The sequence below is a fragment of the Callorhinchus milii genome, unplaced genomic scaffold (assembly GCF_018977255.1).
Source record: "Callorhinchus milii isolate IMCB2004 unplaced genomic scaffold, IMCB_Cmil_1.0 Scaffold4, whole genome shotgun sequence".
NCBI classification, from domain to species: domain Eukaryota; kingdom Metazoa; phylum Chordata; class Chondrichthyes; order Chimaeriformes; family Callorhinchidae; genus Callorhinchus; species Callorhinchus milii.
The window spans coordinates 62868095-62883729 of NW_024704745.1; the positions used below are offsets into that span (position 1 = coordinate 62868095).

General features: G+C 41.9%; 1 protein-coding gene across 1 annotated transcript; it reads left to right on the forward strand.

The window, feature by feature from the left end:
* The first annotated feature begins 201 nt into the window (after positions 1 to 201).
* Positions 202 to 10212, forward strand: LOC103185754 (high-affinity choline transporter 1-like). The gene is made up of 8 exons (XM_007904412.2): positions 202 to 385; positions 1153 to 1266; positions 1656 to 1811; positions 2267 to 2415; positions 2921 to 3064; positions 4559 to 4712; positions 8789 to 9006; positions 9557 to 10212. The coding sequence occupies exons 1-8, from the start codon at positions 202 to 204 to the stop codon at positions 10193 to 10195; spliced, it is 1758 nt and encodes a 585-aa protein (XP_007902603.1). The 3' UTR covers positions 10196 to 10212.
* The last annotated feature ends 5423 nt before the right edge of the window (positions 10213 to 15635 follow it).

The following is a 15635-nucleotide window of genomic DNA, read 5'->3' on the forward strand; positions in this document are numbered from 1 at the left end:
GGCGCTATGTAAATGCAAGTTGTTATAAAGTGGATTAACTGTATTTTGTGGGCAAAACAGCCTATTGCGCACTGTTTTGTCCCATAAACAGTCGTGTTTTGTAATCATTTATACGCGATTTCTATTCCGTAATCAAAAATATTATGTATATTTTCTTCCTCCTTCAGATCGCCGTGGGTTAGCAACGTTTTATCATTGATCATGGGCGTTCACATAGAAGGGGTATTAGCCATCATCATATTTTACTTGTTAATCCTGTTTGTTGGCATATGGGCTGCTTGGAGATCTAAAAATGTTGGAACCAAAAAAGGGCTTGGTATCAGTGAATCCATAATGGTTGGAGGAAGAGACATTGGCTTATTGGTTGGCATTTTCACCATGACTGGTGAGTCCTAAGGCGGCTTTTATCATATTCTGAGGTTCTTAAAGTTGCTTTAAGTCTTTTTACATTTTGAATTGCGAATTAATTCAAAAAAGTTAATGTCGCTTATTATCCTGAGCACACAGGAAAGCAGGAACAAGAACAGGTTATGCAGTCAACAAGTCTGTTCCACAAAACGGCAGTGAAGACAAAAAACTGGAACATCATAATCAATGTGTCTCTGATGCAACAGCTGAATGTTTATTTCTGTTATCTTTATATGATTTATGTAAACTATGCAGTGGTAGCTGTTTAAATCCCAGCAGTAAACCAATGCATATTCTGGGGTTCCCAAGCCTTGGCTCTTGACAACCTGTGCCTACTACTCTCATGAATTAGTCAAGCAGGGTGAATCCCTCCAAGGAGAGTGAAAAAGTACATTTTCAATTCTCCAGACACAGGAAAATTGCCATGTGTAGATGACATATCGGTGGAATTGGTTTGGATACTAAATATGAAATTATTCTTAAAGTAAGTGTTAATATAACTGGTTTGACCTTTCAGACGAGCATTTGCATGTATTTTATGTGTTGCCTGTCACTGTTTCTTTTTAATGTTTTGTACAGGCTATAAGAACTAAAGCTAATCTCATATATCTAGCTGACGTTAATTTGTCTTTTCTGAACAGTATAATTCAAATTGTATAGCCGTTACATTAATTTATAGATTCTTCTCTCCACTATTATGGTGCCAGACTATAGCAATTGCTTACTTATCATTTCATATTACAGCAACCTGGGTTGGTGGTGGTTATATCAATGGCACAGCAGAGGCAGTTTACACGGTTGGGCACGGCTTGGCATGGGCACAAGCTCCGATCGGAAATTCACTTAGTTTGGCTGTAGGTATGAAAACAAAATCTGAAGTAGTTAATAATTAGAATCAGCCAAATTTACACATATATCTTCAAGCGATCTGTGCATACAAGCTATGCATACATATAACTACAATTAATTATAACAAGTTGCATTTACATAACGCTCTTCACATAAAATGTCTCAGAGCCTTTGACACCAATAATCCACACCACACAACTTTTAACTTGCCAATGTCACCCAATGTAAAACTAGTTAACAGTATTTCAGTTATCCTTGGAATCACCTGATCAATCTCCAATCTAATTCTACCTAGTTGCTTAATTAATACTCAAGTTTCCATATGATTTATTCAATTATTGCTAATGATTTGAATATAATTTTTGGAATAATCACAAGATTGCTTTTCCATTTGGCAGGGGGGTTGTTTTTCGCTAAACCCATGCGGTTAAGAGGTTATGTGACCATGTTGGATCCCTTTCAGAAGATCTATGGCAAACGGATGGGAGGGCTGCTCTTCATCCCCGCTGTGTTGGGTGAGATGTTCTGGTCAGCTGCAGTTCTCTCCTCATTAGGTAAAGAGGTTCTTCCCAATCATCAATTAAATGTCTTATTATCTTCAGTCTTTTTACTGAAGTACTCAGAATGCAAAATTGAATGGCTTTTACTTTGGAAATGCCGACATATATTGAATAAGGAGGAGGCCATTCTAACATCATGGCCATTCTGTTATATCATGGCAGATCTTTTAATCTCATTCCGCTATCATTTTTCCATATCTTTACTTTCCAAATATCTAGCTCCTGTTGTAACACCTCAATAATTCTGCAGCTGGGTTTCACAAATCTATATGAAGATATATTTTCAATTCTCACTTACAATTTTAGGAATGCACCTTCTACAAAAATATCTGTTGTGAATTGCTTCCAGTCGGTCAATGGAATTATTTGCTTTTATTTTCAGGTGAAGCAAACAAAGGTTTATTAAATATGTATGTGGGAAGTGAATATTAACCAGATCCATTTTCCAGGTGCAACATTGAGTGTTATTGTGGACATCAATATCAACATCTCCATTATTGTTTCTGCTGTGATCGCAGTCTTTTACACACTGGTGGGTGGATTGTACTCGGTTGCCTATACAGATGTGGTCCAACTATTCTGCATCTTTATAGGATTGGTAAGATTAACAGTTATTTGAAAGTGTATTGCATGCGTTTGATGAATAATTGAAAGAAACCGTATTTATTATTTTGTCGAATATTATTTATTTGCAGATCATTAGCCAATTATTCAGTTCTATGTTCCTTGATGTTAAGGGAACCCTCTCTTTTCACCCTTCCGCCCCTCCCTTGTTGTTCCCCTCCACCCACTCCCCAGCATCATTGCCAGCACCTCAAAGAACCATGTAGTTTTCCCCCTGGATATACCTGGTTATATTCCCTCCTCCTCTAAATTATAACATATTTGAACCAATTAGTTACATTAGCTACTACAATAGCCTTGTTGTTTGTAGCAAGTTACTGATTCACATTACCTGCTGTAACAACAATCATTTAACTTCTAATTAATCGTTGTAAAGCTTTGAAAATGTTGTTTTTACTTGAAAAGCCCTAAATAATTGCAAGTTGTTGTTTCACCATTGAAGAGAGCCAGTATAGAAGCTTTTAATCCTCTCTTCTCAGTGGATCAGCGTACCCAGTGCCTTGAGTCATCCATCAGTTACAAACATCGCCCTGACAGCAACAAAGTATGTTTACCAGGATGCTTGGCTCGGGGAGATACATCTGCCAGATACCTTTCTGTGGCTCGACAATTTCTTTTTATTGGTATGGAAGATTTGTCTGATGTATATTACAATACATACACAATTTATATTCTATTTGTAAAGTATTTTATATAAATATAATAAAATATGCACATATGACTGATTGGTTGAACACCGAACTTCCAACCAGGATTTGGACTTCAGGTTCTGTGGGTGCTCTATGTAAGAATATCTTCCTGGGAGAAGTTAATCTGGCCTTATTGAAATGGAAGTGGCTCCAACGAAGTATATTTGAAAAACCCAAGGTGTTGTGTAGCAATCCAAGACATTATTGATGGTTGACCAGTCTGTCTGGTTCTTGAATGGGAATTGGAAGTGTAGAAATGTTGCCAGCTTTGAAAGTCAAAGCCCTATGATGCAAGACAGTCCAAGCTGGATTCGAACATGTTGCATGGTTATTATAAGATATATTTTGCTGGATAGTTGGTCGGGCAAAAACCAGATCATAAACCACTCTTGGCACAGTCCCCATGCCTCTCAAAACAGCTGTCATCACTCCTGTTCTTAAAAAGTCTTCCCTCCACCCAACCTTGTTCCCTAACTACCACCCTATCTCCAACTTACCTTTTGTTTCAAAGTACTGAAATGAGTTGTTGCTTCCCAGCTCCACTCTTTCCTTTCCTGGTGCTCCATGCACAAATCCCTCCAATCTGGCTTCCCTGCTGCCCACAGCACTGAGATTACCCTGGTGAAAGTCCCCATCGATATTCTCTATATGTGACCAGGGCTAACCAGAAAATATTGTTTACAATACAATACAAAATTACATTTGTAAAGTGCCTTTCATGTTGGGAGGGCATCCCAGGGCGCTGAACGGTCAGGCATGGTCGAGAGGAGGGTCTTGAGGTGTGCCTTGAAGGAGGCAAAAGAGGGAGTGAGGTGGAGGGAATGTGGGATGGAGTTCCGGAAGGTGGGGGCAGAGAGGCTGAAGGCATGACCGCTGATAGTGGGGCGGGCCGTGCCGGGTGGGGGACATGGAGTAGGCTGGAACCTGCTGAGTGGGGTGAGTGGACAGATTGATAACTTATAATGTTATCTGAATGTTTAATGAAATAATAAATGCAAGTATTAATGTATATTACGTCCATAGTGTGTCAATTTATATCATCACATGAGCAACATACTAATAATATAAATAATAATAATCCTTACATTTGATATAGCGCTTTTCAAATCTTCTTGACGTCTCAAAGCACTTCACAGAATAGACTGTAAAGTGAATTGACTATATATTTGTGGGTGAAAAGCGGCAGCCAATTGCGCACAGCAGTGTCCCAGAAACAGTCGTGGATTGAAAATGACCAATTTATTATTGTTTTTTGTTTTGGAGGGATTATCATTAGGTATATGGAGTAAGGAAACTTGCCCAAGGTTTTGCCCTGCCTGGAATTGAACCCAGGTGTCTCGCTTGCAAGGCGAGTGCTCTAACCACTGAGCTACAGGACTCTGAATGAAAAGTGAGCTTACAGTACAATAAATAACTGCTCTTTTTCAGATGTTCGGAGGACTTCCATGGCAGGCCTACTTTCAGAGGGTTCTCTCAGCTTCCTCTGCAACCACTGCACAAATCTTGTCTCTTCTGGCTTCCTTTGGCTGCATGGCAATGGCGATTCCATCTGTGATTTTTGGTGCAATTGGTGCATCAACTGGTAATGTACCTTTCTCAGCAAACCACCATTTCATTCTATTATAATTTAACAGTAAGATATTTTGAAAAAGTATGTTTCGGTCAGCCGGGTGTCTGACACATGCGGAGACCCATCACCATGCTTATCAACAACAACAACAAGATTACATTTGTATAGCAAGTCTGGAGGACGTCCCAAGGTGCTGGAGCGAGTATAGCATTTCAGACCCGGGTTGGGGGGGGAGGGGAGGGGAAGGGTGGGGGGCGGATGGCATGGTCGAAGAGGAGGGTCTTGAGGTGGTACTTGAAGGAAGCTAAGGAGGGGGTGAGGCGGAGTGACTGGGGTATGGAATTCCAGAGATTGGGGGCAGAGTGGCTGAAGACTCTCCCACAAATGGTGGGGTGGGTAGGTCGGGAGACGTGGAGTAGGCCAGAGCCGGCTGAGCGGAGAGAACGGGCGGGTTGGTAGGGGGTTAGGAGGTCGCAGAGGTCGGGTGGGGCGAGGCCATGGAGGGCTTTGTAGGTGAGGACCAGGATCTTGAACTGGATCCTCTGAAGGATAGGATCAGGCGATGTTACAGTGGTGAGGGAAAGCAGAGCGGGTCATGGCTTGAATGTGGGGGATTGAATGTGGGGGAGAAAAGACAGTTGAGGGTTGAACAAGACACCTGGGTTCCTGACAGACTTGATGAGTTGTAGTGTGCAACCATGGAGGTTGATGTTGCCAGAGCCTGGGGTGCCGAGGTGCTGGCGCGAGCCAATCAGGAGGGCCTCAGTCTTGTTCACATTCAACAAGACTTATGTATCCAAACCAAACTGAGAATTCCATACATCCCACCTAGACATGGAAATTCCAGAGATAGAATGTTGGAATGGAATGTGCACTCTCTCCCTGGAGGGATACATCCTCCTCAGTCACTCTCCTCCACAACTCCCTCTCCACCATTCTCGATGCCCTTGCTCCCCTCACTTCCCGAAACACCTCCTACTCACGGAAGTCATCCTGGTATACCAGCCACCCCCACTCCTTCAAGGCACAGGTGCGTGCCACCCAACAAACCTGGCTCAAATCTAATTTAACAGTCCATTGGCAGATGTTACTGGACCTTATTTTGAAAACCTACCGCTCTGCCCTTGCCTCCTCTAAATCTTCCTTCTCCAAGACAATCTTGGAGGCCATGTACAACCCCAAGCTCATCTTCTCCATAACCAACCAGCTCCTCCGCCCAACCTTTCATGCCTCGCCCATCCTCTCCTCCAAAGCCAACTGTTAGGAGATGCTGGACTTCCTTGAAACCAAAATCGAGGGGATCCACTCAGCTGCCTCTGCCCTTCCGACTACTACACCCTCCCCATCTCCCCCTCACATCCCAGTCCCTCCACACCTTCAAACCTGTCTCCCCCTTCTCTCTCACTACCACTATAACCCACATGAAACCGACCATCTGCTCCCTCGACCCCTTCCCTACGCCTCTCCTTACTTTCCAGCTCCACTTCCTTGACCCCTGCTTACAGACATTATAAGCCTCTCCCTGTCCACTGGCACCATTCCAACCCCTTTAAAATGTCCGTCATCACTCCTATCCTTAAAAAACCCTCCCCGGACCCATCCCTACTCTCCAACCGCTCTTTCCTTTCCAAAATCCGGGAACAAGTGTTGCTTTTCAGCTTCGTTCCTTCCTCTTCCGCCACTCCCTTCACGAAACACTCCAATCGAGTTTCAGTGCTGCCCACAGCACAGAAACAGCTTTGGTCAAAGTGACAAATTACATTTTGTCCATCTGCGATCAGAGCTCCTTTTGCCTCTTTATCCTCCTTGACCTCTCTGCTGCCTTTGATACCTGTGCCTTGAAGGAGTAGAGGTGACTGGTGTACCAGAATGACTTCCGTGAGTAGGAGGTGGTTCGGGAAGTGAGGGGAGCAAGGGTATCGAGAATGGTGGAGAGGGAATTGCGGAGGACACCCTTTCGACCACTCTATCCTGCTCCACTGCCTCTCCTCTAACTTCAACCTTCATGGTTCTGTCCTTGAATGGTTCAGATTCTACCTCTCGCACTGTCTCCACTTCATCTTTATGGCTTCTCCTAGCCCCACACCGTCTGGGGGAAATTCCTCAGGGCTCTGTCCTTGGTCCCCTCCTCTTACCTATATGCTTCCTCCTGGTGGCATCATCCGCAGACATGGGATCAACTTCCACATGTGTGTAGATGACAACCAACTCTTTCTCTCTGCCTCCACCTTCAACTCCAGGACCACTGCTGTCCTGACAGAACGTCTGTCAGACATCAAGTATTGGATGAGAGCTAACTTTCTGCAGTTGAACGTCAACAAGACCGAGAACCGCCTGATTGACTGCTGCCAGAACCTCCACACCTCAAGCGCTAATGGCATCGCCATCCAAGGATCCACACTCCACCTCACTGAGCCGGTCCGGAACCTAGGCGTCTTGTTTGACCCTCAACTGTCCTTTCTACCCCATATCCGTGCCATTACCCACTTTGCCTTCCCCCACCTCCGCAATGTTGCTCGGCTCTGCCACTGTCTCACACCACAGGCCGCCGACACCCTCATACATGCATTCATAACATCCAGGCTCGAATACGCAAACTCCCTGCTTGTCGGCCTCCCCAACTCCTTCCTCCCTTGCCCCAGTTTCAAGACCTCCTCCTCGACCATGCCTTCGGTGACCCTCCTTCCCCTCGTGGGCTCCATCTTCCCCGATCCTGCCCCCCGGCTCAGGTCCAAAACACTGATTGTTCAGCACCTTGGATTGTCCTCTTGATGTGAAAGGCACTATATAAATGTAATGCTGTTGTTGTTGTTGCTTACCTAATTGTGGAAAGTATTAGGTGCAAGGCTTGGAGACCTCAAGGAGGGAAGAATTGGGAAATCTGGTGAGCAGAGAGTTGGCATGTGCTAAAAGTATGGTTAGGGGTCCCAGTGACCTGAGGAGAGAGGGAGAGGTAGTAGCAGAGACGTATAATGTTGTTGAGGTGGGGGGTAAGCTGAATGCGTTGGAGCACAGATGTGGGGTTTAAAGGACAGTTGAGAGATGGATAAGATACCGAGGTTCCACACTGGAATCATGAAGTGCATCCATACAAATTGATGCTGTCAGTGCCTGAGGTGAGAAGGTATTGATGAGAGCCAAGCAGAAGAGCCTCAGTCTTGTTGACATTCAATTGGAGAAAGTTAGCTCTCATTTAGGACTTTATGTCCAACAGGCAATGGTCAGAACAGCAGTGGCTCCTGGAATTGAAGATAGAGGTGGAGAGATAGAGTTGGTGTCATCTGTATACATATGGGTTAATGCCAATGCCAGCGGATGATATCATGAGCGGGAGCATGTAGATATTAAAGTGGAGAGTACCAAGGATAGAGCCTTGAGGACTGTTGCACATGACTGTATAGCCTGGACAGCCTTCACAGGTGATCGTGTCTTGGAGCACTGGAATACACAGCAATTTACAAGTGCAAGCATTATTATTATTATTACTGTCGGACATAAAGTCCTCAATTACTGTGAAATGTGGATCCTGTAGCTCAGTGGTTAGAGCACTCGCTTTGCAAGCGAGAGACCTGAGTTCAATTCCAGGCAGGGCGAAACCTTGGGCAATTTTCCTTACTCCACATGCCTAATAATAATCCCTCCAAAACCAAAAACAATAATAAATTGGTCATTTTCAATCTACGACTGTTTGTGGGACATTGCTGTGCGCAATTGGCTGCTGCGTTCGCTCGCAAATATACAGTCAATTCACTTTACAGTGTGTTCTGTGAAGCGCTTTGGGACGTCCTCCCGACGTGAAAAGCGCTATATCAAATGCAAGGATTATTATTATTATTAAATGTGCTTTGACATGACAAGGTGTATATCAAATGCAAATATATATTTTTATTTGATAAAAGTAGCTAGCTAATAACTTTTTTAAATGAAAGAAAAATACATTGCATCAAATTATCACAGACTATCACAAGAGTTATTTGCAAAGGTGTCAAACAAATCTACTACTGCACAGTCTCCAAATCTTGTATAATTTTAAAACCATTTTTTTCTGCAGAGCAAATTACATTCAAATGTTCTTTTGATCTATATAGACTGGAATCAGACCACCTATGGATTACCAACCCCTATGGACAGGAATCAGAGTGATATGATTTTGCCAATAATACTGCAGCACCATTGTCCACCATACATTTCCTTCTTTGGCCTTGGAGCTGTCTCTGCTGCCGTGATGTCATCAGCAGACTCTTCTATTCTATCAGCAAGTTCTATGTTTGCTCGAAATATCTACAGTCTTGCATTCAGACAGCAGGTAAGCTCAGGCTTCAAGACAATAATTCACACAGGTATTATAGATGAAGTTGGTTTGGGCCCTGTTTGTTTGTTTGTTTGTTCTTTTTAATACCTTGTAGTGACTATGGAAATTTCCCATGCATGAGTAAATATTCAAAAAGATAAAGAAATTTCTTCTGGTGCCCTGGCCAATGATTCTTGACATAAATTAGTCATTCACTTCATGACTGTGGGATATTGTTGTTCACAAATTGTCTTCCTTGGGACGTCCTCCCGACGTGAAAGGCGCTATACAAAGGTAATCTTATTGTTGTTGTTGTATCTACAAATATACAGTCAGATGTAAATCACGTGACATGCTTTGAGACATTGACGATGTGAGAAGGCACTATAAATGAAAAGATTATGTATGTTTATAATATAAGTGAGGTACACTGTATGAGGAAACAAATAGAATCAGTTCTCAGCTAATACTATTCGAATAACTTGAAAAAAAATATTGTATTAATTTTATTAAATTCATTACACCACAAGTGATGTTTTTTCACAATATAACTTATTTGTTGCAGGCTACAGACAAAGAAATCGTGTGGGTTATGCGAATCAGCATATTCATGTTTGGAGCAGCTTCAACATCATTGGCATTGCTAGCCAAATCTGTCTATGGCTTGTGGTATCTGAGCTCGGATCTGGTTTATGTTATTGTCTTTCCTCAGTTGGTATCAGTACTCTTCATCAACGTAACTAACACATATGGCTCCATTGCTGGATATATAATTGGTTTATTGCTACGAATTAGTGGAGGTGAACCATATTTACACCTGAAGCCATTTGTTTGTTATCCTGGATGTTACATAAATCATATCTATACAAATAGAGAAGTCTATGTTCAGACATTCCCCTTTAAAACCATAGCAATGCTAGTTTCCTTTTTGACCAACATTCTTGTTTCTTCTCTAACCAAGTTCCTGTTTGAACATGAAATCTTGCCAGAAAAATATGACATTTTTAATCTTGTTTCACGATCGGAAAAAGTAAAAATAGAAAGGATGAGCATGAGAAAGCATGGCAAAAAATCCGAGCTAGTGCAAGTGAATCCAACACAAAATGACTCTCCTGATGCTCACATGATAGGATTCGAGGACACTGAGTCAAGTCCTGAATCTTCCAAGACAGCCAAACAGTCACCTTCCTTTCCATCCGCTTGAGATTCAATCATAAATTGAACAAGGAAAAATTAATTACATAAAGTGAGGTGTTTCAGGAATTTTTGTTTTTAACCAACATTTTACCAATGTTTCATTTAAATCCTATTGTACAGTATTGTTTGAATGTGTGTACATTTTCAAAAAAATCTAATTAAACTGAAGTTTCTGAATTGGATAGGTTTTAGACTATTTTAGAGTATTATTATAATAGTATTACAATGAAGATACATAACGCCACAGTGTTTTGGATTGGGTAGTTTTGAGGAGCCTCAACGAAGACAGGTGATGAAATCGACACAATCATTTCAGTAAAGCAACAATCCCCCTCCACCTCCCCACCCCCCAACTTCTCACACACACTTATCGGATTCCTTCCCTTCTGCACAGGCAGTTGACAAAATGCAATCAAAAGAAATTGGATAGGTTTTAGACTATTAACTATTCTAATAGTGTTACCATGAATATACATAACACCACAGTGTTTTGGATTAGGTAGTTTTGAGGAGCCTCAACGAAACAAAATAATGAATACCATAGCCTATTTATTAGGAAATAAATCCGTTAGAAAAAAATTCTATCCCAGATATTTCTAGAGAAACCTAAAATGATTGTTAACAATCAGATTACTTCACAAATTGTGGTCACTGGGTATTAAAGCCAAGATATGGACATGGATTCAAAATTGGCTAAAGGGAATGAAGCAGAGGGTCTTTGTTAGGGCAGCTATAATTAGATATTATTGACCTGGACTTTTACATCAGTGTAAGAGAGTTAAATTTGCCATAACATCAAGTTAGGGGGAACTGTGAAACAGAGGAAGCAGCAAAGATCCTACAAAGAGAGCTTGATAGGCTATGCACATGGTCTGATAATGTTTAATACTGATAAATACAAGATATTACATAAAGGATCCAAGAATGCGATATACAAGTACTCCATGGATGAGATAATAATGTAATAATCCTTGCATTTGATATAGCGCTTTATCACATCTTCGAGACAAAGCACTTCACAGAACAATAATCGTTGCATTTGATATAGCATCATATCACGACTTCGAGACATCTCAAAGTGTTTCACAGAATATACTGTACAGTGAATTGACTGTATTTTGTGGGCAAAACACAACAGCCAATTGTGCACACTAGTGTCCCACAAACAATCGTGGATTGAGTAACCATTTATTTGTTTTTTAAGGAATTATTATCCTAGGAAAAGCGATCTGCCAATTGACTAACAACTGGGCTCCTATTTGCATTTGATATAGGTAAATGGAGGTATGTGGAGTAAGGACACTTGCCCAAGGTTTCGCCCCTCCCGGGAATCAAATCCGGGTCCTCTCCTGAAAGAGATCTGATGTGTTGCCTCTCAGAGCTTGGCTAGTCTGGGCTCATCTTCCAGCGAGTGGGATGAGAGTGGAGTGAGCGGTGAGCTCCAATTGGTACTCTGTTTACCTAGCAGTAAGTCGGAACCCGTTTGTTAGTTAGTTGGCAGATCGCTTTCCAGGGGAAAATAATGCCTTAAAAAATATGGTCACTCAATCCATGACTGTTTGTGGGACACTGCTGTGCACATTTGGTTGCTGCGTTTCGCCCAAAAAATATACAGTCAATTCACTTTGCAATATATTCTGTGAAGCTCTTTGAGATGTCTGGAAGACATGATAAGGCGCTATATCAAATGCAAGGATTATTTTATTATAAATCATGGGTTGTTAGTTGACTCCTTGCTTACTATGTCAAAACAGTGTGAAGTAGCAATAAACAATGCAAACAGAATGCTGGGCTATATTCCTAAATCAGTTAAGCTTAGATCCCCAGACATCACATTGAGCTGTACAGTGCTCTGATCTGACTGCATTTTGAATACTGCATACAGTTCTGGTCCATGCAACATGGAGATTCCCCACCCTTGAGGCAGTGCAAAGAAGAGCAACAAGGATGGTCCTCAGTGTTTGAAGGATGAGCTATGAGGAACAATTACACATGCTTGGACTCTTCAGGCTTGAGAGAAGACGACTCAGAGGGAGCCTCAAGATCACCTCAAGGAGGTGTATACAATTTGATATGGGATTCAGTTAGTAAACCAAGATCAATACTTTAGGATGCATTAAGATAGTAGAACAAGGATATGGGTTTAGAATTGTAAAGGGCAATTTCAGGACAGATACCAGGAAGTTGTTCTTTACACAGAGGTTAATCAACGTCTATAACCGGTTGACAGAAAAGTTGGTAGAGGCCACAAAATTAATCTAGACTAAATTAAAAAGCAGCTTGATCCAGTGATAGGGGGAAGGGGATTGATAGGATGGGTGTACTGGAGGGTCGATATCAGATTGGCTGAAGGCCTTCTTTATCCAGACCAATCTTGTGTTCCTTTGAATCAAAAATATCATGTGATACCCTCCCATGCAATCTCACACTGGCTCAGTCCCAACAGCAGCATTACACCTTTCAATTGTTACTTTGGTACATCTGAAAGCTAATGAGAAACATCTAGTTTCACAAGGTGTCTCCAGCTTTTAAACTATTCTGACTATTACAGTAATATTGCAGCAATTTAGAAAAATCCTCTCTCTCTGTGCCTTTATCTATTCAAATAAAATCCAAGGCACACACAACAACACTGTCTCTCTTATCTACACTCTTTTCTCCTACTTCTCATTGTTCTCTCTCTTATCTTTCCAACTTCCCCAGGTACTGACATCAGGAAACCTGGCCACAAATGGTAGTAATGAATGTCAGCTTCTCTGACATCTGCAGTGCTTCTTGGGTATTCATCACATGCACAAGATGCAGGAAATAATGTCAGCAGTGGCTGTTTAGATGCTGTGCCATATTAAAACATGGCATGATCTAGAGGAAACAGGGAGAGGCAGAGAAAGAGTCAGAGAGTATGTATGAGAGAATGGAGAGAAAGAGATAGAGGAGGGGATGGTGGGAGAACTAAGTGTGAGTTTGATGCACACAAAACTTGTGCGCAACCTAGGCGTCAGGTCCCTGACCAGTACCTCTTTCCTCTGTCTCTGCCATATTGCCCACCATAGGATATGATGGACCCTTTGGAAAGGTCAGATGAAAGTCAGCTGAACCCACCAAAGGTGTGAGGTTTTCAAGGAGAAAGTGATGGGCTGCCCCTTCTAAAGGTCATCATATGACCCACGTTATGGCAATCCTTTTCTGAGAGCAACTGTGAAACAGGAATTGCAGGGAGCATTAGCCACAAACAGCAAGGAATGCAGTTGGTGTGTTATCAAAGTCAGGTCATGAGAGACCTCTCACACATGCTGTGGGGAAAGGCAGACAAGAGACTCAAGAGGAGGCCAACATGCCACAAACAACATAACTATGGAACAAGTCTGGTTAGTTTCGAAGCACTCAGGGACGCCACCCGGCGTGGAGGATGCTATATAAATGCAAGTTGTTGTTGTTAGTTTGGCACAGGTTGTGGTAGGTTCTCCGGCAAGTAGCAGGGGAAAACCAGGTGGATGAACCAAAAGTAACATGTGGCCCAAGAGGAGATAGTGTGCTGTGGGGCACCACAAGAACCGAGCATGCATGCACCAAGATTTGTTTGCCAGGGAACAGCCAGTGAAAAAGTGCCTGTGAGGGATGTTATTTGGGGCAAGTCGATGTAAGAGTGGGGCAGTGTAATGGGTCTGTGAGTGGAGACCATGCAACATTCTGTTGCCAAGCATGTCACCTTAGAGCCATTTCAGATCCAAGCAATCCCTGCTTAACTCCTACCCAAGAAGAAGAGTCACTAATTGGTCATTTGACATCTGACAAGCATAGATTTGAGCCCTCACTAGGTGGATGGCAGGTATCAGGAACTCTGCAAGCTTCCTGACGAGCAGCTCAGCTCAGCACGTAACCCATGAGAAAACTTCCCCCTCCTTCCTACCCACAACAACACACATCATTATTGATTGAGCTATAGTTGGAAGTGCAGAGCTTGAGCATCATCTTTGCTCTCTGCATACGAATCAAGGTGGAACCCTGTCTGTTCATGAACCTGGATTCCACATAATGCCTTCCAGCAGCTGTTGTCTCAATCTCAAGTCAGAAATGGCAAGCTGAATGATGGTGATTAGCATGTAAATTACACTCATCATGCACATGCACATTGGGAAAATTTACAGATGACACAAAGATAATGAAGATGGTAGACTGCAAAGATGAACAGGATAGCTTCCACGAGGACTTGAACAGTTTGGAGAATTGGGCAGATCAATAGCAGATGAAATTCAATGTAAAGAAATGCAAAGTGCTTCACATGGGGACAAGAAATTCAGGAAGGGACTATTATTTAAATGGAAAGAAAATAATCTGTACGGAAAATGAAAAGGACCTGGGTGTCCTGATTGCTAATGAATTGAAACTATCCCAACAGTGCTTGGTAGCAATGAGTATGGCATCCAGATGCTGGGCTGTATTAAAAGGGCATGATTGAGCTGAAATAGTGGGGTAATCCTGCCACTTTAATAATCACTGGTGAGACTGTACTTGGAGTACTGTGTGCCACAATATAAAAAGGATATTACAATGATTGAGAGAATACAGAGGAGGGCAACCAAAATGATTGAGGGGATGGAGGGAATAGACTACAAGGAGTGATTAGATAAACTGGGCATGTTCACGCTGGAGAAAAGAAGGTTGAGGAGTGATATGATTACGGTCTTTAAGGTTCTGAAGGGACGAGATAATATAGACCATGATAAGCTGCTTTATCTTGTACTGGACAGTAGAACCAGAGGGCATGGTCTGCAATTGAAGAGGGTTAAATTCAGAACAAATGTGCGGAAACACTACTTCAGTGAGTGAGTAGTAAACTTATGGAACAGGTTCCTCGGGTTTGTTTTAAGAACAAATTAGATAGATTTCTGTAAGAAAATAATATCTCGGGATAGAGTATATAGTTTGGGATACAACTGCTTGGGTGGTGGAAGGCAAACTAGATGGATCTCGGTTTTATTTCACCTCGCAAATTCTTATGTTCTTATCTAATAATTATATAATGATATATTATAATAATATAATATATAATTACGGTCTTACATAATAATTCTTATATAGGTACTGTGGAATATCAACTTTATTTTTTTCTGATTGTCAAAACAATCTCTCCACTAATCCTTGTACCATACAACCTCCTTAATTCATTCTGTTTTTCATAAACACATTCTTTACTATCTTATCTGTGGATCGGGTTAGTGCATTAACACCTTCTCACAATTCTTTGCTTTCCAGTACTCCTTTCAGTTAACTTTGACTTTTATATGACACCTCACCCTCCACTGTACTTTTTCTTCTATCTATTGCAATACAGATTTAGAATTAAATTAAATTTAGCTTTAGATTTATTTCTGTTTGGGATTTAGACTCGTTTATTTGGGGATTTATTACGCTGACGGACAAATAATCACTTTCACGTTATCGAA